The sequence below is a fragment of the Tiliqua scincoides genome, chromosome 2 (genome assembly GCF_035046505.1).
Source record: "Tiliqua scincoides isolate rTilSci1 chromosome 2, rTilSci1.hap2, whole genome shotgun sequence".
In the NCBI taxonomy this organism is placed as follows: domain Eukaryota; kingdom Metazoa; phylum Chordata; class Lepidosauria; order Squamata; family Scincidae; genus Tiliqua; species Tiliqua scincoides.
In genome coordinates, this window is record NC_089822.1 from 73,964,856 (window position 1) to 73,991,382 (window position 26,527).

A 26,527-nucleotide genomic window follows, 5' to 3' on the forward strand; every position below is an offset into this window, starting at 1 on the left:
ATTCCCCAAAATATTTTTAATCAAACAATCAACCATATTAAACAGAAATACATACATTATAACACTCTCAGCCCAATCCTGAGCTGCCTGGGGTGCCCAGGCTCGGTGGCACTGAAGAGGCTGCCACCGAATCCAGCGCCTCCCGCACTACCGTGGGAAGCGCCTCAGGAGAAGGGGACATTCATCCCCTTACCCCGAGTGAGGTAAGCAGCCCCACAATGGTCTTGTGAAAAGGAAAAGGCGCTTGTGAAGGGTGCGCAGCCCTACCCAAGCACCCTGGATTCTGCGGAGCAGAGCTCCACTGATCCTCTACCCTCCCTCCCCCCAGCACACCTCCCGCCTGCCCTCTCTCCGCCACCCCGCGGCCTCCTCCCTGGAACACCTCCTCCCCACCCCTGCCTGCCGTTCTGCAGCTCGGCGGTCCAGGAGACTTTGCACAAGAAGTGTCCTGAGAAATTCTGGGTGATTGATCACTTTCTATATTATGTTTCAGCTTTTTTACTGTGCTGGTTTTCAATCACTGGTTCATACATGAATTGATGACCAAAAACTAGCTATTGGTGGGGCTTTCACAGTCAACTAGCTACCTCCCTTCCTGTCTTGCTGGTCCTTGCAAGGCATTCTGGAGCATGATCTGCCTTTTTCTGCCATTCTTTTTCAAGTACCCCTAAAGGTCCTGTTGAGTGTCCCTGGGAGTACGTGAACACCAAGTTGGGAACCACTGTTTTACTGGTATGTTGTTTACAGTGCACTTACTCTGATAGTGTTTACAAAAAGGTGGTGAAGACCAGAATATAAAAAAGAATAAAAATGTATCTTATGATCTTTTACTATGTTTTTAATAAATTAGAGACTACAGTTCTTAGGTAACAATTAGTGGTAGGTTATTTTGCAGGAACTGGACTCAGGTAAAATCAGACAAAGCTATAGTCAGACACCCCCCTAAGTTTAACCTCCGACTTATCCGAGGGTCATAGAAAATTCCATGATTGTTGCCTCAAAACCTGCCCTCGATTTATCTGTGGGGTCAACTTATAGGTGAGTCTCTGCGGTGAGTATTCACAAAACTGCAGTTTTAGTTATTCACCTTTCTTAACGTCGAAATAAAAAAAAGTTGTGCTGTAAATATTAATTGCTCAAAAAGACAGACTTGGCTAATTTATCCAATTATAAATCTATAAACTGAAAAAATTTCATTGCCATTTATAAAACTGCTTCTGCAATGGACTTTTCTCACCATCCCTCTCTGTTGCAACACCTGTGCCTTCCCCTGAATCCAGTTAAGAGTTGGGGACCCTCCAGGACAATGTGAGATTGGTGGAAATTGGGGAGGTTGGGTTTTACTCAAGCAGAAGTGACTTTCTACTTGCACAAGGCATGTTTAGAAACAAAGACATATAAAATACCTTATATTTTTCTTGGTTTTTAAAAAAATCTCCTGATTAATAAGCTAGTCAAAGCACACCAGCAAATCTCTCCTACAGATATTAATAGAATTTGAAGAGCTTGACATTGGTCTGATCATGCCACAAATTCTAAACATCACATATTTTATTTAATGTTACTGAACTTTTAAACATATTTATCTTCTCCATAGAGGTAATCAGAAGTATTTTCAGATTCATTTTATTTCTCTGTAACAAATATTTCACTACATATTTTCATTATATTTAGTAACTCCTTCAAATATTAGGGAATTATAAAGGTTTTATTCATATCCACTAATTCTTCTGAAATTTTATCCCAATGAGAACAGAAGTGTTCCTCCATCATTGCTTTCCAGCACTGGCATAGCGATGCCAACGGAACATGTGCTGCATCCTGCAGTTGGACCTCCTCAAAGTAAAGGAAAGTTTGTTGCCTTACCTCAGAGCTGCACTGCCCTTATGTCAATGCTGGAAAGCACTGACATAAGGGGCTAGGAATGCGCCCTATTTAAGTCACAAGAAAATAAAGTAAAATGTACTAACAATCAATAAAACTATAGAAGACCCCATCCCAATATAATGCACAATCACCTTCTTAACAGGATAAATAAACCAATTGGAACATGATCTCTATTGTAAATCAAAAAAGCAAGTGCTATATCTGCACCTACCCTAACTAAACATTGTGTGGTGTAGTGATCGAGAATGTTCTCCCCAAGCACTCCCCCTTTAGTACATAAATTCCTTCCACCCACCTCCCTTAATTGTGGTTTCTATTATCTACCAAGCACCATAGAAGTTTCTATTTTTCTTTACCTATTAAACATCTATACAGTTCAAGCCCTACATACCTCAGGGCCAACCTCCTTCTCCATGTCCTATTGGAAGCAGCCTCTTAACAGCACCCTCTTTGCATCAATTATGAACAGCAGGACGACACACAGAAAACCTCTCAGTGGTTTCTCCCCAACTGTGGAATTCCAATTTCCTGGGTACCTCACCAAATTCTGTACCTTGGCATCTTCTAGAAACAACGCAAAACATTTTTTCTTTAAACATGGACAGTGCTGAATTTGGGATTATTTTAGAGGCCCATTTAAAATGTGCTTTAACACATTTTATACATCAATTTTTCTTTCATTGTTCTGGCCTGTTCTAAGACTGGGTGTAAATTCATACATGCCTTACAATATGCTATTTTCAATGAGTTACAGTCTACTGTATCTACTGGTCTACTGGTATCTAGGTTACAGAAAATTAGGTGGAATTCAATTCTCCTGTCAAATCAATCCTGACAGAAAAGCAGTTGCAGCTGGAGAATGGGCCAAAAGGAAGATCAGGAACGAACTTCATGGAAGAGATAGATGAACTTGGGTGCTGGTTGTCCAGGAATACAGGGGAAAGTAATAACAGATAGCTTAGCCAAATTCAGGGTAGGAGGAACACAGTTAGTCTGCCTGAGATATAGGGGTTTGGAAGGAGGCAGACAGTCAGAGAACACAGAAAATCTGAATCCCAGCCTAGCAGTATGGAGCAGAGCAACACATTTTCTAACAAAGTTTTCATTACTGTATTTTTCCATATAAAATTTTCCACTTCTCAAAAAGCATACTATCATGAAATAGTAACACAATGAATGGATACCAGTCAAATTAGTTTCAAAAGTTGCAAGTAATTTTTGAAGGAAACTATTCCTAGGAAGCAAGCATATACATATCTGCACACTAATTTGGTGGTTCTAAAATCAATATGTAAACAATTCTCACTGCTTTCATTTGTTTCTTAAATCTGAAACAGAAAGCTCAGTCTATGCTATTGAGTAGCCATGTTCTCCAAAACTTTCAAGTATGCCAGCAAAAATAATTTCCAAGCAAAACTTTTAATGTATTTAAGATTTAAACCACATTAATAAGGCAATCCTAATCATGTTTACCCATAAATAAGTCTCATTTCATTCAGTGGAGCTTACTGCCTAGCAGGGAGTTGCAAGAGCACGTGTTTTTGCTGACCTGTGTACACTCGAGTCACCTGCATTAATGACTCTGGCATTAACTCAAGTCTGAGGCCACTGACCTGGCACTCGGTCTCCACACATGCAGTCTCAAGTCTGTCCGTGTCTGGGTGTGCTTGCTCTACTTTTTTCACGGCATGAAAGTCTTTGCGGGGCCATCATTCAGACCAGACGAGTAGCAGGGAAGTTCTAGCCAGGATACAGGGAAGGGAAAATGCTTTGCTTTTGCATGGAACGGGGGAGGGGAGGCAGGAATGGGCTCTCTTTTCCATCTCTGAAGGAACCAATGATCATTGGATGAAGGATGGGTGGTCTGATTTTTTTCTTTGGATGAGGTAGGGCAGAAGGAGAAGCACGAGGGGCTTCTTGCCTTAGAATTGGCTGGAGAAGACCAGGGAGGGGGAGGAGACAGGGATGTCGGGGGAGACAATTCGTAGTGATAACGCTTTCCAGCTGCATGGCTCCTGTGGGCTCTGTTGTTACTTGGGAGGAGGAAATCTCACTGAACAACTGGTGCAAATGGGACTACAGGTATAACCTAATTATCCACAGTTTTTTCACCGGAAGTTTTATTTCAATGCGATAAGAAGAGCCCTTTCAACAAGGAAAAAAGTTGTTTAACAATAGCTTCGTTGATGTGGGAGAGGGCAGCTGGCAGATAATCCATCAATCATTCTCTCCCCAGGCGCTTAGAAAGGCTTCATTCTGAGGCAAGTGACCCCTTCCCCCTGAGCACATGAAAGAATGCTAAGTGGAAGTGATTATCACCTCCTCCATTCTTTCCCCACACTACAGTTCCCACTGAAGGGAGGGATCGCTGCCTCAGAGTGAAGCCTTTCTAAGTACCTGGATAGAGACTGATTGTCTGCCTGATGCATTATAAACGTTAACAAGGCTGTTTTTAAATCACTGAGCAAAGGGACATTGTTTTTTAAATGGATTTGCTTTTAACGCGTTTTTTGCCATGCAAGTATGCAAGAATTAACATGGAGTATCTTTTTTAGCTTGCTTATAAATTCGACATGGTAAATCAGATCCCAATCAATTAAAGCAATGGAAAATTTCCTATGTTGCTCAATCAGAATTTTTTTCCAGAAAATCAGCTATCATCCTATCACTCAATCAAACATGAGCTCCAATTAATCATAAGCTTGAAAGGATTCAAGATGCAAACTAAGTAAGCAGCAATCATTTGTATGCCCTGTTTGGACTATAGCCACTGACGAGAAAATACTGGGAGGAAAAAATCCGAACATGCCACAGCTGTGTAACATGATAGTTGAAATTATGCCACCACAAATACGTAAATATCTATTTAAAATATTTCTATCTTGCTTCTCTCCTTGTGACCTGAGCAACCAAGGTGGCTGACAACAATTTTAAAACCACAATTACAATAAAAATAGAAAACAGTAGAACACCACAAAATAATTAAACTTAGCAGCAGCACCCAAAAATCAATGAATCAAACAACAGCAGAGAAATGAAATCAATACGTTTAATATATGCATGACAAAACAAAAAGGTTTTTGAAGTCCACTGAAAGGCTGACAAGTAGAGCAAGGTACTCAACTCTAAAGGGAGGAACTTCTGTAGCTATGGCGCTGCCATGGAAGAGACCTTATTGTGTGCTGCTACTAGCACCAACCTAGTTTCAGTTGGAGGTGACAAATGAAGAGCCAGCTCAGATAATGTTAGGTGGCTGACCTTCTCAAATGAGAGAAGGCAGTCCCTCAAGTACCCTGATCCCAAGTTGTTTATCAATAAGCAAAAAGAACACTGGCTGCAACCCACAGCTTCTTAGCTTATAAGGATTCTCCCTTCCCATAACAAAATTTTTCTGATAACTTTTCAAATATCTCCAACAGATTAGAACGCAATTACAACTGGGTGTCTCTATACTATTATTAACGCTAAAAACTTGAGATGACCTCTATTTCAGTAAGGCGCATTTCTTCTTTGTCCTAGATTTTAACTTAAATCTTAATCCTAAATTAAGATTATCTCTATATTCATATTCCTAAAAGATTCTATTTAATTAGAACTATTCTGAATTCTTCAGTTTTTAATTCAGGAGAATGCTGCCAAATACATTTGCTTAGAACAGGCTGATCGCCCATGATTAGCCTCTGGGCTACCAAGTCATATACAAACTGGAATACAGTTTGTTCTTTTTCTTATTCAGGTATCAATTAATTTGGATATCAATTTACAGGTAGATGAGTTAAAATTCTGTAAAGTAGTGACTCTTGTAGATTTATTTACAAAATTAACAACCCAAAACTACATTTACTCAAATGTAAGCCTCATGGTGTTCAACAAGATTTACTCCCAGATAAGTGTTTCCAGTAAGAAATTAACCGTCCAAACCTATGCAAGGCCTTATGCTGCTGGAACTAACTAGTCCTTTATGGCTGTTGTAAAATACAACTAACAGTTCAGAGCAGCTGGTTTGCTGCTGCAAGTGGCAAGTGATTGTGGCAGCCTACAAGCAGACTTTCTATGTCACCAAGGGGTGACCAATCAGGACAATGGGTAGGAGGAAGGTAGAGAGGGGGCGGAACTGGAAGGAGACAGGGGAAAATGGAGACGGAATGAGGGCTGGAAGGGGGTGGATAAGCTGATATCCTACTTTCCTTCCAGGCCTTTATCTGCTTTCCTGGGCCCACTTGGACTTGCACCGGCAAAATTGCCAGTGTAGGTCCAAGTAGACCTGTTTCAGCACTGGAGACTTACATCCGGGTAAGGTAACAAAGGAAGACGACTCTGGGACTGCCCCCCACCCCAGATGTAGTATGCATACTGGAAGTGCGGCTGTATCGGCAGGGGAGAAAAACAAAAGGATTTGGGCTTAATTCTAAGACACTTCCTTGGAGATAAACCCAACTGAAGACAGCGAGACTTGCTACAGAGTAAATAAGCATAGTTCTGCACTGCAACAGAATTAAATTCCTAAATGAATCTTTTATTTAAGTATACTTAAAACTGCAGTCCAATGGCCAAGATCCAAAGAGCTCCTCAAATATGTGCAGGCAAGCACTTCCACGCACATATCAAGACTCTCCTGGGCCTTTTTCTGCAGATTTTTGTGCCATGTCAGAGGCTGCTCCCAAAAAGCTTTGTAAGCAGTTTATCGGGTGTCAGCACTTTTAGATCCTGCAAAGTGCTTCACACGTACTATCTTGGTATCATCCTCACAACAACTTGGTAAGAGTTGTTACCAACTCTTTTGTTACCAACAATGTTACCAACAACATTATCATCTCCATATTGCATCTGGGGAGTTGAGACAGAGAGAGGTTTGCCAAAAGCCACCTAGTGGGTTTTGGATAGTAATAAAATTCAAACTAAGGAAGTTCCAATTTGCAGCTCAGTTTGTTCGCCGCTACACTTAGAAGCTCCCTGCACAGTCCTCTGGATCCCATCCTATTTTTCATCTGAAAGGTGTACCCACATGGTGCTGCATGACTGTCTGCTTGATCATGTCTTAAGACTGAATTCTAACAGTACAATCTAATTTATGTTTACACAGAAGTCAATCCTCCAAATTTACTCAGTCTTATGCATGTTTACAGCAATCTCAGGACACAATGAAGTGTGTTCAGTTGAATTTATGGCCCAATCCTATGCTGGCCTCCACCATTGGGACGGACACACACACAGTCACAAATGTGCCATAAAGAAACAGAATGGCCTGTGCTGACCTACCTATGCCAGTTGGAGGCCAGCACCTGCTGGAGCAGGTAGATGCTCTGCTGGCCAGTAGGAGGGCAGGAGTGGGCAGAAAGGGATCAGGGGTGGCATTACAGGACATGGGGAAGGCAGGGAGGGGACAGACCAGACCTGGGAGAGGGCAAGAATAGTAAAAGAGGCCTCCGCCATATCCTATTCCCCCTCCCCAATACGGGGTGGGTCTGATTTGTGCCAACGATATCACTGGCGTGGATTCGAGTAGCCCCATGGAAGCTGCTTCGGGCTTTGTCTACCCCGAGGAGGCCTCCAGCAGCCTCTAGTCCTGTGCGGGATACAGTGAGGGCTGCATTGGCTCTGCTGGACTGCCACATGGAACTTTTGTTAGGATTAGGCTGTTGGTCACCAATAAGTGTGTACAGGATTGCAGCCTTAATGTCTTCTTAAAGCTGATGTCCCTCTGCTATGTGTATGAGTCTACACCAGTGGTTTCCAAATTCCTACAAGGGAGTTGGGAACAGGTAAGTTTCCGAGGAGACGAGAAGGGGGCAGGGCCAGCACTGCCACAATCACAGCACCGCTGTGACCAAGGAGCTTGTTTACTTATCTGGAGGTAGCGCTGGCTTCCAGCAGGGCACAGAAGGTTTGCAGCCGCCTCTGCGGGCCTCCCTGCTGCGGTAAACAGTGCTTATCTCCAATTGGAAGCTGTGTCCAGAAACTACTGTTCTGGCACCATTGCTGCCATCCCTGCAGGGCAACTCCTTAAGGGGGAATGCCCTGCTTCTGCTTCTGTTTCCCCGGTGGATCGTGTTTCACCAGTTTGGGAACCACTGGTCTACGTACTTTAAACACCGAATAGGAAACAAGAAGAAAAACCTTAAAGAAAATTTTGACTCCAAACATGAAATTACAGTATATTGTAATACTTCCAATTGACAATGCATTCTTAGGTGAGCTGCTATGGAAACACATACAAATACAAGGGTTGGTTTGAGTATAGAAAATGACTGACACGGAATGCCAAGCAAATATATCTGCATTTATGCCTTTAAAAAGCTTTTCAAATCAAGTTACAAACCAATTTGTAACTCTCCAAAAAAATCACTACTGTCAAACACAGACCCATCAATTAACAAGGAGAAAATTTTCAATGTCATGACATGGAACAGATGTCTCTTAATTATTTCCAGTATAAATACAGATAAAGTACTCTATTAGCAACGCAGAAAAGAAGAGGCAAGGTACAGGAATTGCAGCCGATTCACATTCAGCACTGAAACAGCCTTAGATTTTGGTGAAGGTTCAATCAATTTCATATACTGGATATTGATTTGTGGGATAATATTTCAACTTTCAAGATCTGTATTAGAATTTACATCATAAAAGGGCACATGACTACTTGTGTAGTAATCACAGTAAAACATATTGGCTTTATTGATCCTCACCAATGCACTAAAAAGTAAGAAAATCTGCAATTAAATATATCATGAAGGAAAATAAAAATCTGACAATTTACCATGGAGAGATTCTTTACTGTTCTTTGATATATCACTAAAAGAAAGGAACACAGTGGGACCACAGGTCTTTTCTTTTACTCAACTTCTTCTTCCTTACAACATACTATACCCAACTGTACTATAAGACAATAGATGCTAGGATGTTAAGAGTTATTGTAGACGTATGTTTCATGCTAGGATGTTAAGAGTTATTGTAGATGTATGTTTCAGAACTGAAATTAAGTACAAATGCCAATCCACAACCTTTATTGGCATAATAGATAATAAACAAAACCAATAGATAGCAAATACCATAACAAAGCAAAACATAGTAAAAACTTGACAAAAACATTTTTAACACAACTAAGAGCACACTCCTAACCAGGTCTACTCAGAAGTAAGTCCTATTTTGTTCAATGGGACTTACTTTCCGGAAAGTGTGGTTAGGATTGCAGCCTAAGTCTCAGAAATAGATTCTAGCCATTTACGATGTCTCTGCATGGTAAGTTAGATATAATAAACTACACTAGGGCCTAATCCTATCCAACTTTCTGACACTAGTGCAGCTGCAATGCAACCTCGAGATGAGGGAACAAATGTTCCCTTATCATGAGGAGGCCTCTGTGATGGTCTCCCCACCACAGTATGCAGCGCATGCCTCATTGGCATGGTTGCACTGGCACTGGAAAATTGGATAGGATTGGGGCCTTAGTCAACTCCTTATTAGCTCCTTTCAGCATGTATTGATTCTTATCCTTATCAGCCCAGCCAAAATGGAAAGAAGAAAAAAAAGAGTTCAAATAATACAGGCGAATATCCTGGTATCAGAAACAATAACATAGAATGCGCTGCAATGATTCAACAGACCCCTGACCACATGCACACACTCTCAACTCCAGGGCTAAACTACTAAATCTGGCAGTTAAGATATTAGAAGGTATGATATTACATCTAGCCCTGGTAAACACCCAACCATTGAGAGGGTGATCCAAAAAATACAAGTAATCTGGCCTCTTACCGTAGTGTAGAGGCAGCTGAAAGTGTAATGAAGAGCATGTCTTGAGAGCTGCTTCATAAAGCGATGCCTCTCCATGTCCAGAAGCCTGGTTCTAAGTGTACCCAGCACCTGAGTTGGGGACAAAGAGCCCAGCAACACTGGAGATAGTCCCATTTTGTTAGTGAACAGGGTTAAACCCAAGGGCAATACTGAATCTGAGAGCAGCGCCTGGAGTAGAGTATCCTGAGTAATTAAAACAAATTCGCATTGAGAATTTTAAAAATCTAATTCAAGCCACGGCCTCCAATCTATGCTGACCTGCTTCAAGGCATAATGATGCATAGGGGACACAATGGGGGTCTCCAAAGATCTTATACAGAAACACTGGAATACTATACAGGAGTTGTACAGTAAATTTAGCATTAAAAATTTAGCAGGAATATAAGAGTTTCCCCAAATGTGGTAGAAGTGCAAAATAGCCTGTGCAGGGAGATTAGCTGCTTTGACCACTGTCTGCCAGTGCAACAACCAAGAATGTCTACAGTAAAAAAGAACACCCAGATACTTTAATTCACTGACCTGCAGGATGGAATTACCATGAAACATCCAAGTAAAAACTTTTCATGGATTGCCAAAACCTAAAATTTTGGATTTATCAAAATTCAGTTGTAACCTATTACATATTAAAGAGTCATAACAGCACCAGATAAGGCGTTTCAAGTCAATCCTCATGCGGGACAGAAGAACCATGTCATCCGCATACAATTGGACAGAGATTGAGATAGAGCACATTTAATAAGTTCTGCCCTGACAGTGATGAAGTTTTTCAAAATGCCCAGCCTTCATAACCTGAATTTTCCCTATACGGCTGCAATTTCAGTCAAGCAAATTAAAGAACAACCTGACTCAAGGATGCAAGAGGTAAATTGAAAGATCCAGCTGTTTCAGTTTACCAACCATAAGATCATCATTATGATCAATTTATGATTATGATATTTATGATTAAACACAGAGAAAATATAATTACAACTCTATTCAATCTAAACACACAAATGACACATCCCCCTACAAGAATGTCAACATCAACAACCAAAGCAATAAAGCCTTCTACTCTCAACACATAAATAGCATTTTTTTGGTTGGTTGGTGTAAAATTCAACAAAATCCAGAGCCTCCTCGTTGGGCTCATTGCCCGACACAGAGGCTCTTGATTCATCACTGATCTTTTGGCGGTTCTTTTGGAGTAGCCAATTGCGGGGCTATTCGCTTTACCCAGGGGAAGGGGATGAAAGTCCCCTTCTCCTGAGGAGCTATTGGCAGCTGCCTGGAGCGCAGGATGCAGCGGCCATTTTCAGCGCTGCTGCAGCCCCGCGCCCTGGGCAGCTCAGGATTGGGTTGTAAGTCATCAGACCAGATAATAGAAATAGGACATTCTTCAAACCAATCAATTCTAGCTTTGCTCTCTCTCAAAAAAAGGCATAATCAGAAGTCTTCATGGAAGTTAAATCAGTTCAACGATAGAAGCATCCCAATAAAATTCACTGAGTTGGCTTCCCCAATCAACACCTTCCTCTGGGCACCAGTCTCCCTTACTTCACTCCTCCCCACAACTTATACAATATCTTCCATAATAAACATCTGAAACGTGATAGCCATTAACCACGTTTAAAAAACAAAATGAGTGTTGAAAGAATTAAGAGTTGGAACAAGTGTTTTGATATCTGGATTACCAAATTCTAGCAAATGTGGAAGCAAATATTGATACAAAATGTTTTGCTGTACATGCATAATTTCAACAGACAGATATGTTAAAAACAACCTGTACAGAAACACAATAATGAAAGGCAAGGTACACTATGAATAAACGGACACAGAACAAGGAACAGAACAATAAAAATCCTTTTAACTCCAATCAATGTTGTAATTCCCAAAGCATTAGTTAAAACACATTTTAGAATCAGTGCTCTAAATATATCTCAGATGAAAAATAAATTTAGTAATAAATAATAAAAGTATGCTTGATGCTGTTCTATGTATACTAAACTACCTAAATGTGTATGTAGAAATCTGAGATATCCGTATTTGAGTCAGCAATGATGAGCAAGTGATATGTTTGATCTCCCAAGGGAGCAAAGTTTGGGGAAAAAAATGGAAAAAACAGCTACAAATAATCCATGTTTGCCTTTTACCTCTTTTCTTCTTTTGCTCTCAGTTGCTCTTCCTGTCTCAGAACCTGAACCATTACGGATTCAAACACGCCTGTGGTCAAGCCTGCTAAACTGCGTGGTGTAGAACGACGCCTTGTTGAAGTATAAGCTGTCCCCTTCTCATCTTCAAGCCCATAGAACCCTGTAGATGTTACTGCTATTGCTGTCTTCTCTCTCAAATGCCTTGAAAGAAAAATCAAATCAATGCACAAGAATACTTTTCTTGACCAGCAGTAATCCAGTAGCTACACTTTTAAACTTTACAAAAAGAGCAAAGTAAAATAAATAAAGCTACTCTTGAAGTGGTACTGCTGCCTGTATTTGGACTGTCTAGCTCTTCGTAGCAGAAAATGTTCTTCACTTAGAAAAATTTTGGATTTTATGTCATCATTTGATATTTGGGAGTAGATGCTTTCTTTGCATAAATAATAGATTTCTTCTGAACAGGTAATTTAGAGAGCAATCCTAATCTCCGCTGGAGCAGGCAAGCCAGGAGGCTTGTGCTGCATCCAAGACAGGTTTGTGGGCAGCAGCGGTTCAGCCAGAGGCAAGGGGAAAACTCTTCCCCATACCCCTGGGTAAGGGCTGCTGGCCACAATGGGCCTCCTCGGACCTGTGCCACTTCTGGAGATAGCGCACGTCCGAGGAGAACGAAGCAGCTTGAAGCCACTCTGTTCTCCACGGGGATGGGGGTTGGGATCTGGCATAACTGCCGGGTCCCAGCCCTGCCTCTGGCTTCCTGCACGCCTGCCCTCCCCCGCCCAGGAACACCTCTCCCCCTCCTCCTCCCCGCCCACCTTTGCTGCTTGTGCCGGCACAAGCGCGCCAACACAAGCGACTGCAGGGAAGCCAAGGTGGAGACTTATGCAAGTACCTAACTGGGTCATTCCATGACAAATCATCACATTATTTCCAACTGACCTCTTTAGATTTTTATGAAATCTGCGGTGCTTATTTATGTGATGGTGTAATGCAAAAATACCAACTTCTACTGCCCTATGTTCATTATGTTAAATCTTACAGTTATGTAAATTTTCAAAATTTTACCAAAAAATAGCATGCTAGTGATACTTCAAATATCTGTAAATCAAACACCAGTTGAGATAAAGAGCTAGTATTGGCTTCTTTTTAAAGCCCTTTTAATGAGCTTTCATATGATATATAACACAATGGGTTTAATACATTTTTAATTTTTAAAAACTCAATTTAAATTTTAAAATCAGTTCTCAAAAATGAACATTTTGAAAATTTTGAAAAAAAAACAAGATTAGTTCATATTTGTCTGTACAGAACAATTGCCCCTCCTCTCCACACTACTACTCTGCTGCAAATCTGCCAGCAGAGTTTGGGAAGAGAAAAGGGGCAATGGTTCTGTTGCACAATTGCCAATACAATCCTGCCTATTATTCCATACTGCATACTGGCTGCTGATTGAAGTTACATCAGAACAGACTGAGAAAAGTAATACACAGTGAAACAACAGTATAAATACTGTGAAAGAATTATGCTGTTGATAAAAAATTATAAAGTTCCATTTACATCTGGTGGACCACTGTGAGATACAGGAAGTTGGACTAGATGGGCCTTTGGCCTGATCCAGCAGGGCTCTTCTTATGTTCAATCTGAAAATTCAGATTCCACTATTTTCACTTGATCATATACTATGTGTTACCTTTCATATCTTATGAGCCCTTCATCATCCCCCCCAAAAATTTTTGTGGATAGTTACAGACAAGTATGAACTAATTTTGTGATTTAAAAAAAATTTTTTTAATGTCTGGTTTTGAGAAAACTGATTTTAAAATTTTTAATTTAAAAAATTAAAAATGTATTAAACCCATTGTATATAATACAAAAGCTCATTAAAAGAACTTTATAATGAGTTCACTTCTAGTTCTCTCTCTCAACTGGTGTCAGATTTACAGCTAGTTGAACTGTCACTAGCACACCATTTTTTATTAAAATTGTGAAAATTTAGACTTAAATATACTTTTTCTATGTGAGTTTAAAACAAAAAAAATTCATTTCTTATTAAGTATGACAAGTTTTATTCTAAGTGTGATTCACATAGAATGACCCTCCTGAAATGAAGCCTAAGTACATTCAACTGCATTATTCATCATCATCGATTACTCTTTCATTTTACCCTCCCCTTCTATTAAAATTTTGATTTTAAGTTACACAAATCAGGGACCTGCCTTTTTATATCACTCCAACAAGTATAATATATACATTGATAGTGCTAAATTAAACCCAACAACAATAAAAAATACTTTTAAAAAATTTCTGCTACATAAATTTCTGAAACATAAACATTTAAATCTTTACTTATATAGGTCCAGCCTACTTATACACGGATTTTTTATACACGGATTTGACTCAACACAAATGGCCCCTGCAAATGAAAAAGAATGTGTTGATCCCTGGAGAAGGGGAAAAATGCATCCCTTTAAAATCAGTTTTAAAAACTGGACAGTCCTTTAACAACAGCCTCCTTAACACGAGAGAGAGGGGGGGCAGCAGGCTAACAATCCATCAATCCTTCTCTCTCCTTCGGGAACCCTCCCTTCCCCCAGCATGAAAGAATGAAAGAAACATGACCATTTTGCATTGGTGAAGGGAGGGGCTGAGTGAAGTGCTGATGGACTGTCTTCTTAATGACTCTTATCTTAGAGTCAAAAGGTCAGCAAGGCTGTTTTTTAATCACTGAAGCAAAGAAACTTTGTTTTTTAAATTGATTTGCTATAGTGTGTTTTTTTAATCCACCTGAGTGCTTGGAATGGAACCCAAGCGAATAATTAGTCTCAACCTGTATTTTGATCAACCTATACAGCAACCTGAATAATTGCAGGTGATAAACCATTTTATTATATTTTCTATTTCTGGTAGCCACATCTTAAAAAGGATACAGTAGGAGTGTAAAAGGTGCAGAAGAGAAATGACCAAAATGATTAGTGGGCTGAGGCATCACTTTATTCTTATGAGGAAAGGCTACAACTTTGGGGCTCTTCAGTCTAGAACAGAGGTTCCCAAACTCCTACCAATTGCTGAGAGGAGCTCACTCATGCAAACCAGAAGTGTATTTTTGGCTCAATGTGAAATTCTGCTTGCGGGTTGTGTGGCAAAGTCTACCTTCCCTCATAGGAGCCATTGCTCTGCTTATCCCTGTTTTCCACTGAGAGAAGAGTTAGAGGGATTTTGAGGCACTATATAACCCTACAAGATCGGGGCAATAATGGGGCGATGTGGAGAGTCATTGTGTTGCTGGCTGGAGACTTCTGGCAGACTCTGCCAGTAGTACCAAGGGAAACTCAAGCTGACAATATTAAGGTGTGCATCAAAGCATCATATCTATGGCCACTCATCTCTCTCTCAGGAAGAACATAAAGGGTCCACTTAAGAGGCTATATCTCCACTGTGCAATTTTCCAAACTCCTACACAAAATAGGGGACAGAGAGTATCAAAAATATGAGGGAAAGGTTACCAATCCTGCAGGCTTGGGCTCAATAGTGACAAGCCTAGCAGACCTCACAAACAGAATGTAACCTGATATCATCAATAACAAAGAAAAGTCCATGGAGCAGCAGTGTGAGCATGCCATTCAGACCCCCAAGAATGACAAGGCTGCCATCGTTAATGACACTCTAAAGTTGTTTGGAGGGGCAGAAATGGAGTATAGGTCTATAGACTTGGTGGTGCAAACTGATGATCAGTTCATTACCCCGTGGAGGTCCTCGACACCCTCAATCCTCCTGGCTTCCTGGCCCACAAGCTTCTTCTCAAAGCGGAGGCTCCAGTAATGTTGCTTCGGAACCTCAAACCACCCAAACTCTACAATGCCACCAAGCTGAAGGCCCTCCACAGGAACAACATTGAGGCCACAGTGTTCACTGGCTGCGCTCAGGGGGAGTCGATGTTCATACCACGTACACCACTTATACCATCAGAGTAACCATTCAACTTCAAGAGTCTACAGTTCCGCCTCAAAGTCTGCTTGCTGTGACCATCAACAATAACCATGGTATGACCATCCCGGGGCAATCGCTGAAGGTTGCAGGGATTGACTTGAGGAAGAACTGCTTCTCCCATGGGCAGTTAAACATCACCTGCTCCAGAGTGAACTCACCCAGCAGCCTGGTGATCCTAGCACCCGAGGGAAGAATCACCAGTGTGGTCTACAAAGTACTCCTTTAGAGGACAACGGTTGTAGGTATTTTTTTTTTCCCACTACAATCTTATCTTTGTAATTTCTTCATCAAACATATTTTGAATTTCACTTCATTATTCTGCATTAACACACTTCACTTTATTCAAACTACATATACTTTTTTATTAGTTTTCCTTTACTTTTGTGAAGTAAAGGAAACCAGGTTACTTTTGTGAACCATAAGTACTATGCTATTATTGCACAAAACCAATTCAAAATACAAAAATAACAATTTATTAAACAAAAAAATGGTTGGAACCAGGACTTTCAATAATTATAGGGTGTTGCCTGACATGGGGTAGTTGTGCTAACTTTCACTTGTTCATTGCAATCAGAGGAAAGTTTATAGAGTCAAAATGGATTTAAAGTAGTCAAATACCAATAGCGAAGCACGGGTATCATGCTACTTCTATATTTCCTGAAGACCAAGTAGCCACCTGTAGTATTCACAACTTTGCAGAATCAGCACAGAAGTCATCAGGCCTTGCTTTTTTTTGTACAGGGAAACTATTTCTAGCTTTTATCATCCTAATAAGAAATGTTTGGGGGTACAATGGAGAGACATCTTTCTCTCATTCTGTTGATGACTATGAAGGCAGGCTATTTTCAATTATTACTATATTTTAATAGCATAATACTTGGAAAAATATTTCTATAAAAATAAAAATGAATCTCAAATATTCGTTTTAAAAAAATAACCCTCTCTGATGGTTATGCATACCATGGCCTCTGAAGACTTCAGAAATAAGCCCGGAGGCAAAAAACATGACTTCTGGTTTCTGAGAGAAACTGGAAGTGACTTTTTAATGCCTTTTAAGGCATTCCAGGAAATCCCTCCCTGGGCCTCAGAATGCCTTAAAAGGCGGAAAAACAGAAATCACATTTTTTGTCTCCGGGCTTCACAATGAAGGCATCTTTAAAGGTGCCAAAACAGTGGATTTGGTTACCTGCGGTTTTCGGTATCCACAGGGGTGGGGTGGGGTCTGAGAATGGATCGCTCATGGATACCAAGACGCACTTGTTTTTTAAAATTCCTATAGAATTCACTGGCACTTTTAAAATTAAAAACATTTATACTCCTTTTCAAAAGCTCAAGGTGGTTTACTGTACTTAATACATAAAATACAAGTGTGTTTTTTTTTAAATTGGGAACTGCAAAATTACAACACAATCTTACAAGTGTTTAGTCAGATGCAACTCCCATTGTGTTCAATAGTTTAATCCCATGGCAAGTGTGTATAGGATTGCAGCCTAAGGTTTGCATTTTGATTCTAACTGCCATTATTCTGGGCATATAAGCAAATACTTCATCTTTCCTGAAGTTGAAGCTGTAAGAACAGTCATTTAATGCCATCTGCATTTTTAAAGGCCCTTGAACTACCTGTAATAATAATAATAATAATAATAATAATAATAATAATAATAATAATAAAGGCATTTATATACCGCCTTTCTTGGCCGTCAGATTTCTCCTCAGACTTTAATTCAAGGCGGTTTACATGGGCAGACTATTCTAAATCCCCATAGGGAATTTTATAATTGAAGAAAGGTTCTATCTTTAAAGAACCACAACATTTCAGATGGATCTTTTATGGTTTGTTATCACTTTCTGGCCTCCAGATTCCTCCCACGCAGGCTGACAAGCAGCTCCTTCATCTCTCCAAGAGCAGGTGGAATAACTCGACTGGGCTTGTCAGCTGCTTCAAGGTCTCCCCATTCATGGTGCCAGTGGCCTTGAACCGGCGACCTTCGGATGTTATCTTCAGGCAAACGGAGGCTCAACCCTCTAGACCAGACCTCCTCCTACAAAACCTGTAGTTTATAGGAAATGTCCACAATATACTTTAAAAAATACAAAGTAAAACCTTTGTTTCTTCCTTAACATGGCTAAAAATATCAGGATGTTTCAAAAACATCATAGGCACTGAGGTCTTCCCTTGAAGATGTGACATAACTATCATCTTTGTTGAATCATCATTTCAGTAAATAGCACACAATATTCTATTCTGCCAAAGTAAATCCTGAGAGATAATTCTAAGAATACAAGTAGGACCTTAGTATCCATGGAGGTTCCATTCTGGAAACTGCCCCCATTGCAGATACTGGGGGCCAAATTTAAAGGGCTTTAAAAAGAAAATAGTGTGCCAAAACCAGCTTTTTTAAACCTTTGTATGGCTAAACTGTGCAGTTTCCCAGGTTCTACAGCTATTTTTAAACATTAAAATCCACTTGCCGGTCTAATGGAGGTTCCTTGCTCTTTCCAGTGTCACCCCAGAATGTATCATAATCCATTGGTATCCACAGTGAGTAAAATCCATAGATGCCGGACCCGCAGATCTACTGTAATCTTTCCCATCCAATACTCCAGTGTATTTTCCACCTTGTACCAACCAACAGTCTCAGGAATCTTCCTTGTACAAAATAGTGAATCTTTGTGTGTAGAGTAACATGATTTATTAACACAGGAAAACAACTGTTATGAGAATGGTTACTCTCCTTTGTAGCATCAAAGATTTCTTCCTTATTATCCTTTCTTCCCTTCGGATAGGTACAAAGTTTGGTTTTAACTTATGACTTGACACTGTTTTCTTTAGGGCAGTGTTTCTCAAGGTTTGTCCTCCACAGTACCACCTCACTTAGTCCACCTATTTGAAGTACCACACCATGACATAATCTCCAGTTACTTCTGAGATAGGAGGTCAGATGGGACTGCAACACACACCAGTAACAGGCTCAGGGTGGAAGGGAGGGCTGTTACGAACACAGGATAGCATTCTGTGGAGCTCTGCTCACCGAACCAAGCCTCCTCCTGCTCTTCGTTGTGCCACGTTTGTGGTCTCACTGCTTAGCAGCAGGGGTCGAGGGGTCTCACAAGTACCACGAGACACCACCTCAAGTACCACTGATAGTACCCATACCACTGGTTGATAAACACAGCTTTAGGGGGTTACTATTACCCCAGTAACATTCCAAGAAATACTCTTGTCAGAGTCTTACATGGACATTACACTGCATTTACTGAAAATTTAGATGCACGTTTTGTCAAGACACAAACATAAACATATTATATTCTTACAATAAGGGCAGTCTTCGTTATACAAAAAAGGAGACATGCAAAATTGAAGGTAAGTGGTGACGTTGTGTTTATACTTATTACTACATTTCTCCATATTTTGGGCCAGACAAATAAGTTACTTCAAACAAACGTAATAACATAAGAACAGCCCTGCTGGATCAGACTATAAGCCCATCTAATTCAGCTTCCTGTATCTCACTGTGACCCACCAAATGGTCCACCAATTTTTAAATTTCCACTTCTTTTTTTCCTAAAACATTAAGATGAATGCATTATATTTTCTTTAAGCAGAGAAATGAGGTTGTAATCTAAATTACTTACTACTGTGTGTAGGCCCCACTGAGCCATTTTGGTAAATAAGATCAGGATTGCACTCAGGGCATAATCCTAACCAGGTCTACTCAGAAGTAAGTTCTATTTTGTTCAATGGGGTTTACTCTCAGGGAAGTGTGGTTAGTATTGCAGCCTCAGTCTCATACTGCTCAGTTGACAACAGGGCTATTTATATTTCTACAAGTACTCAGCAATCTACTGTAGTGCTGGCTACTGGTAGAGGACTAATTTTTGCCTAGCTTGCCTGAATAAGAAATTCTATAGTTTTTCCTATATGTAAAGAAATGCCTGATATTTGGGAACCGAACTCAGGCAGGCTTCTGTGATGAAGCTTTAACAAAGCTCAACACAGAAAAGGCAAAGAAAACTCCTTTAATCTTCATTGTAAGTGAGAAAAAACCATTATGTTCTGACCAAAGCATCCAGGAAGACACTATCTCAATTATTTTCTCCTTGCCAAGTAGAGGATTTTTTTTTTCTATCTGAGAAAGCATTACATTTAGGCCTGGAACAGTCTTCTGACTTTCATAAAGACTTCAACATGCTATAGGTCCTTGAAGCCGAAATCCCAATTTCTTGTCAACAAGAAGCTCAAATTTCCTTTTTCCGCCAGAGTTTTTGGAGTCTACTCAGGCTTTAGGAGTAGTAGGAGCTACTTTAGGAGTTCCTGAGTTTTAGGAGCAGTTTGATGGGCAGTATGTGGGGGACTACAGTTGGAAAAAGGGAGAAGAAGAAATATGTGAGAGGAAGAAAGTCTCACATATTATTTTTATTCCAGTTTTCTTTGTAAAATCTATCAAGTGTAGGTTGGACTATACAATTTCTTTATCATCCTCTTGCTCAGTAACTTGCATTATGTTCCACATCTACAAATCTTTCTTGAAATAGAGTCAGATTTAATCACCCTGACTGTCCTATGCACACTATTGACCTGGTCAGGGATACATCAACACTTTCTTGCAAGTTCTTCAGAACAAGCTCTGTTGCCAGGTATGGACTCTGGCATATGAAAAATGAAAGGCGCAGGATTCAGCAACTAAAGTATCCTGATAACAATGGCATAGCTAAGAGGAGCAGAGGGATACGTTGCCCTGGGCACTATGCCTGGAGGGGGTGCCAATTTGCACCCCTGACAGCAGATACCAATGTCTCTCTGCCCATGGCACAGTACAAGGTACTGCTGTGGTGAGAAAGCCTCCTTGCTGCCACAGTACCTTATTTTCCCCCCTTGCAAGCACTCAGAGTAGTTGTGGGCTGCTCAGAGCAACATGCAACCACTCCAAATGCCATAATCCAGAAGAAACTGGCAGTGGTATCATCACATCACTGCAATTACTTCCAAGTCAGGAACTTACATGTCTGTGTGATATAGAGAGTCATAGCCCCAGGTGCCAGAGGGGCTAGCTTGCCTCTGCCTGAGAAGGATATGTTATTCTTACATCTAAACTTTTTCATAAATTCTGATTGGTCTTTCTTCATTAACTTCCTTAACAAGGCTGCTTGAATTGTCTTTTGAGGCTAGGCACTTCTGTGCTTTTGGAGAGCTAAGTGAGATTTCACTTTCTTCTTCTATTTCAAGATTGCTGTGGCATTTTTTCCTGCTGGAGTCTTTAAATGCAAACAATGAAGTGCCATCCATCCTCTGCTTCTTTTAGTCTGGAGGCCAGATGCAATTCAGTTTAGCAGGCATATTAACATTACAATCCTATGAATATCCACTCAAAAATAAATATTGAGTTCAATAAGATGAACTCCCAGATAAGTGTATAAAGGTTGGCACATTTAGGGCACAATCCTAACCCCTTATGTCAGTGCTTTCCAGCATTGACCTAAGAATAATGCAGTGCTGAGACAAGGGAACAAAAATTCCCTTATTTGAGGAGGCCTCCATGAGTGACACCCAACTGCAGGATGCAGCATAAGGCCCATTGGCACTGCTATGCCACTGCTGGAAAGAACTGACATAAGGGGTTAGGACTGCACCCTTAGTCTTGTCAGACAAGGAAAAGGAAACAGCTTACTATTTCTATGTATGTTTACTTCAGAGTACAACTCACCAATATTATCTACTCCAAAATAAATGGGACTGCAGCTTCAAAAATTATTGTGGTATTATTGGTGGTACAATTATTTTCAGAGCGCGATACCATAGTCTTTCGAGACTGAAGGTTGCCAACTAATTATTAACAAAGGAGAGGATAGAGCTGTGTGGGAGCAGGTAGCCATCTTTAGCAAGAAAGCGCCCAACTAAATAATCTACATTGATTACAAAATATCTTCAATCTCATTGATCTTGAAATACATTTGTCAGAGTGCTGTGCAAGCTGGCAAAAAGCAACTCCAGGTGGGAAGTAGCATTACTAAATCAACACAGAATGTGAAAAATTTTCTATTACAAAAACTTTATTAAATGAAAGAATGCAAAACAACGTGAAAATGTTGGCACTAAGTTACCCTCTGCAGAAACACACTGGGGTTATGAATGCATCATCGCACGTTTAGTGGTCAGGTAGAGATTTCAGTTTAGCAGCATACTGCAGTTAAGTACATGACATGATGGTTCAAATGCTTTGTAACGGGCAAAGTCCCTTCCAACTCAACCTGAAACTGGTTCAGTATTTACAAGCTCTCTCACAGAACTCTTGAAGAAAAAAAACCCTCATTTTGCCAAGGCTTGGTCAGTTCATATTGTTACCACACTTTACAAAGTTGCAGCAAAAGGAAAGAAAGTGGCATATTTTTTAGTTGCAATTACTGATTTTCCCCTCCTTGGACCTTTCCTCAGAAAGGCATCAGTGCTAAACATGTTAGATGGCTTTACTACCACCCCGCTAGTAAAAGCATCTGATTTGCATTTCATAGCAACACAAATGGAAATAAAGTTTGGGGCACCACTATAAAGTTAATAAAACAGGCTTGAAGGAAGTTCTGCAAACAGCATATAAAGTGCTTCTGTCTTAGTTTAAGAAATTTTACATAGGGAACTTCCTGGGTGCGGTCAGACAAACTCAGGGACTGCATAGTTCCTTTATTAGCAGGGCTCTGGAGCTCCCTTGCAGCCTTAAGATTCATACTTTGAAGGCAACAATTGTATTATTAGTGTTGAAATTTGGATCTAAAATACACAAACAAAAAGCACATCCTGTGCACATACAGAATTCCCTTTTTAGGTTTTGAGTACAAAAGAACTTCAGGGATGTGATATTTGTTTCATATAATATCACAAGTCTGGCAAATTGTGTTAAGAGCTTTTGCAATATTGCTACTTTTTCATAGAAACTATATACAAGATACACACACTTCAGGGTATAATCAAAGCCTTGGATGATGGATAAGGTCTGAGGCAGATCACCTTACAGAACTGTAGTCTATGCAGTCCAATTCTAGTTTGGTGTAAGCTCTGTAAATTTACAGTATAACTGTACAGTCAGTGCCCATGAAGCAGAGGTAAACACTCTCAAAACATTCAGAATGTGTGTACATGCCACCCTCAGGTAGCACGTATGCAGTAGGCAGGCAAGCTTGTTGTTCAGTACCACCACCAAGAATTAAGTGTTTGCAACTACTGAGCCACACAACTCACATTTTAGTTCCAAATGGATTTAAGGAGTCTTAGGTCCTATCCCATCCAACTTTCCAGTGCTGATGCAGTTGTGCCAACAGGGCATGTGCTGAATCCTTTCATGGGAGGCCAGTCACAGAGGTCTCCTCGATGGAAGGGAACTTTGTTCCCTTACCTCGGGGTTGAATTGCAGCTACACTGGCACTGGAAAGTTGGATAGGATTAGGCCTTCAGTTTAACAAACCTATTTTGTACAGTCCATCAGTAGTCAAAGACTTACTGCAGTTACATTTTAATAATATATAGTACATTGCAAGTCCTCTAGTACATACGTAGAAGCCATATACATAAGGCTACAGTAGCACACAGGAGCCAGTGATTTAGCAAATCCATTCATCTTTACAGAGAAAACAATACTCTGAGAACTCTGTCTTGAGCAACATGCTCCTTCTGCTCAAGAGACTTATACAAGTCAACCGGATGGTAAACCAAGACTGTATTGTTATAGATGTTCTGTATGAAGACATGTAGATTGCTTTGTCATCCAAGGTTCTCTAAGGGTTCAATATTCCTTTCAGGGCAACCCTTAACAAATCAAGCAAATCTTTGTAAACCAGGATTTCTCATATCAGGAAAGCTTTGTAAACCAGAGTTTTCCAGTCAAATTAGGAGACAAATGGTGGTGGAAACTGCACTGGGTTTTTGACTCTAGGTAACTTTCAAGAAGTCAGGCATTGAAAATTTGTTCTAGGAACTTGCAGACAATGTATGTTAAAGTAATAGACTGGTTGAGTGGATTCTTGAAGATCAACCAAAGTTTCAAAACAATTCCAGCAACTACAGACAGGTCTTGTAAAGCAGTGTTTTTTCAACCAGTGGTATGGGTATCACTAGTGGTACTTGACGTGGTGTGTGGTGATACTTGAGGGACCTTCAATATAACAACTTGCTAGCCTGAAGACTGATTACAAAACATACTCTTGGCAAATTAGCTGTTTCTGAGTGAGAATAAAGACAAAAACGCAATTCTTTTGCCAATTGGTGGGTGCTCAATTATTGTATTATTTCTATACTGCCCTTCCTCCAAGAATCTCAGAGTGGTGTACATAGTTCTTTCCCTCCTTTTGTCCTTAACAACCCTGTGAGGGAGGTGACACTGAGAAATAGTGACTGGCTAAAGGTCAGCCAGGAAGCTTCATGGCTGAGCTTAGAATTGAATCTGGGTCTTCCAGGTCTAAGTACAACTTCAGAACCACTACATTATCCTGGCTCTCAGGTCATTTATTCATGTACTTTGTTTGAAAGTATAGGGTATATATCTGATTAATAGTAGTTTATATTAATAAATTCATAAGAACACAACTTTTAGTCAAATAGTACCAGTAGTTTCAAAGAAGGAGCTTCCAAACACCCAACAATGAATTATAAGTAATTTTGCAATGATTGAACAAGTGAGGGGTGCACTGAAGAAGTTACTCTTATGGTCCTTCACACTACATTCAACCACAAATTATGTTGTTAGTGCAACATTTTCCTACACACAAATGCTTAACGTTGAAGGGGCTCTTATTTTAACAATTAGTTTTTGTACTTCATTAGCCATACCTGAGAAACTTAGCATCCAAATGCTGATAACTGCCAAAGATGGAATAGCCTCATACTTCTTAGCTGGAAATACACAGCATCCATGTGTCTCTCTATGTGCAATACTATTATTTATTCTATTTGTTGTGCAACAGCCACTTTTGTGTATCAGATAAAAGTAATTGATTATTAGGATAAACAAGTGGGAGCATAGCGACATATGAGACTGCAGCACAAGACAAGCAGAGAGTGAATACTAGATGGGCAGTTTGGAAAGAGCAAAGGTAATACAGGTAAAATGGGAGCAAATGGGTAGACAACGACCAGGCAAATAGGTTACCACAGGAATTTGGACCTCACTGGACAGGAGAGTTACTTGAAGAGCAGGAGCACATTCAGAATTTACAGCAATAGATGAAGCATCAATAGCTTCCAGATGACCTGATGCACCAGAGGTCAGAGCACAGAATACTGCAGGTTTATTCAGTACCTCCTTCTAGCCTGCTGTGTCAGCAACACCAAAAAGCAGCTCATAACTATTCAATAAGCCTGTTGTTCCCTTGTCAGGAAAGATGTCTTGATGGTGCAGAAAATAATATGCTGGTGTCTTGCTGTCAAGATTCCTCCTTTTAAAACTTAGTTTTAATTTAGCACCTTAGTTTCATGTACAACATCAATGTCCCTTTTTCTTCAACAGTGGTCCTACAATTTCCCTTTCTATTCTCTTAGTTATTACAGTCACTAATACAGGTGGGACCGTGTATGCATAGGGGTTCTGTTCTAGGAAGGGGGGTTCCATCTCCGTGGATAAGGAATCCATGAATATGGGGGAATGCTATATAAATAGTGCTCCCCCCGCACATACATCGCAAGTACAGTTGAACTTCAGTATCCGTGGAGAATCTGTTCTCAGACAACCCCCTATTAATAATAGAATCTGCTGGTTCTGTCCTTTTCAAGAGCTCCAGACGCAATCAGAACCTTTCTGGTCATGTACAGAGATGTTCTGAGGCCCTTGGAGGTGCCAGAAAGGCACTTCCAGTTTCTATTAAAAAAGATTTCCAGCACCTCAGGGAGACTTTCTGTTTTTCAACAAGAAGCACAAAATATCCAGCAACCAAACTCAGTTATGTGTAGATAGTGGTCTCAACCCACTAAACTTTGAATAAAAACAAGAACTCCATATTCGCCTCTGCTAAATGGACAGTTATCAGCTCTGATCATATGTACTGAGAATGAGGGCACAGATTCTATCTTTCAGTTATCCCAAACAAGCTATTAGTGTTAACCATGTATTACAGCAGCTATTCTTACTCTGTGACCACTAACGCTCACAGCATGCTAATGTGATCTGACAACAAAAAAGATGATAATCAACTGGAGCTTAGATGCTAGCAGTAACGTGGAGACCCCCCCAAAATGCAGGTAAACTATGTGGTTAATAGACATCAACTGCAGCCACCATACATAATTCCTTCAAGCTGCTTTCCATGTGAACTCAATAGAAGCTGCCTTCCATTGCTGTAGGAATCGGCCCTGAATTACAGTACATGCTCAACTAAAAGTTCAGTGACAAAACGCGTACAAGCCGAACAGTTGCTTCCCACATCGCTCTACAAATTCATTCTTCTGCTTCGTGTACAATACACAGCTGTATCATAGCTTCCAAAGCTGTGTGGAAAAACATGAATTTTATTCAGAAGTTCTTCTGATGTTTTTCCTCGCAACAACTACATGTAAGAAAATGAGGTGGTCTGCAAAGGATATGCCTGGTCACAAAAGAACAGAATTAAGGAATCTGCCACTTGGCTACTGGTACACAAACAGATCTAACAAAGATCATTATGCATAAAACCTATACGCTAAAACAGAGAGTAGAGAGCTGTTTATTATTCATGTAGTACTGTATTTTAAAACATCTAGCACTGGAGCATAT

At 40.2% G+C, this 26,527-nt stretch overlaps 1 protein-coding gene across 3 annotated transcripts in view; it reads right to left on the reverse strand.

Moving 5' to 3' along the window:
• Positions 1–26,527, reverse strand: part of BRD10 (bromodomain containing 10) — a 52,914-nt gene that overhangs the window by 22,362 nt on the left and 4,025 nt on the right. The window contains exon 2 of one of the 3 annotated variants that reach the window (XM_066617590.1): positions 11,811–12,011. The exons of 1 other annotated variant lie outside the window; for it this stretch is intronic. In XM_066617590.1, the coding sequence (XP_066473687.1) occupies positions 11,811–12,011 (201 nt within the window). Of the gene's footprint in view, positions 1–2,278; positions 2,339–11,810; positions 12,012–26,527 lie in introns of those variants that run through there. One more of the 3 variants, XM_066617592.1, reaches the window with a different exon arrangement.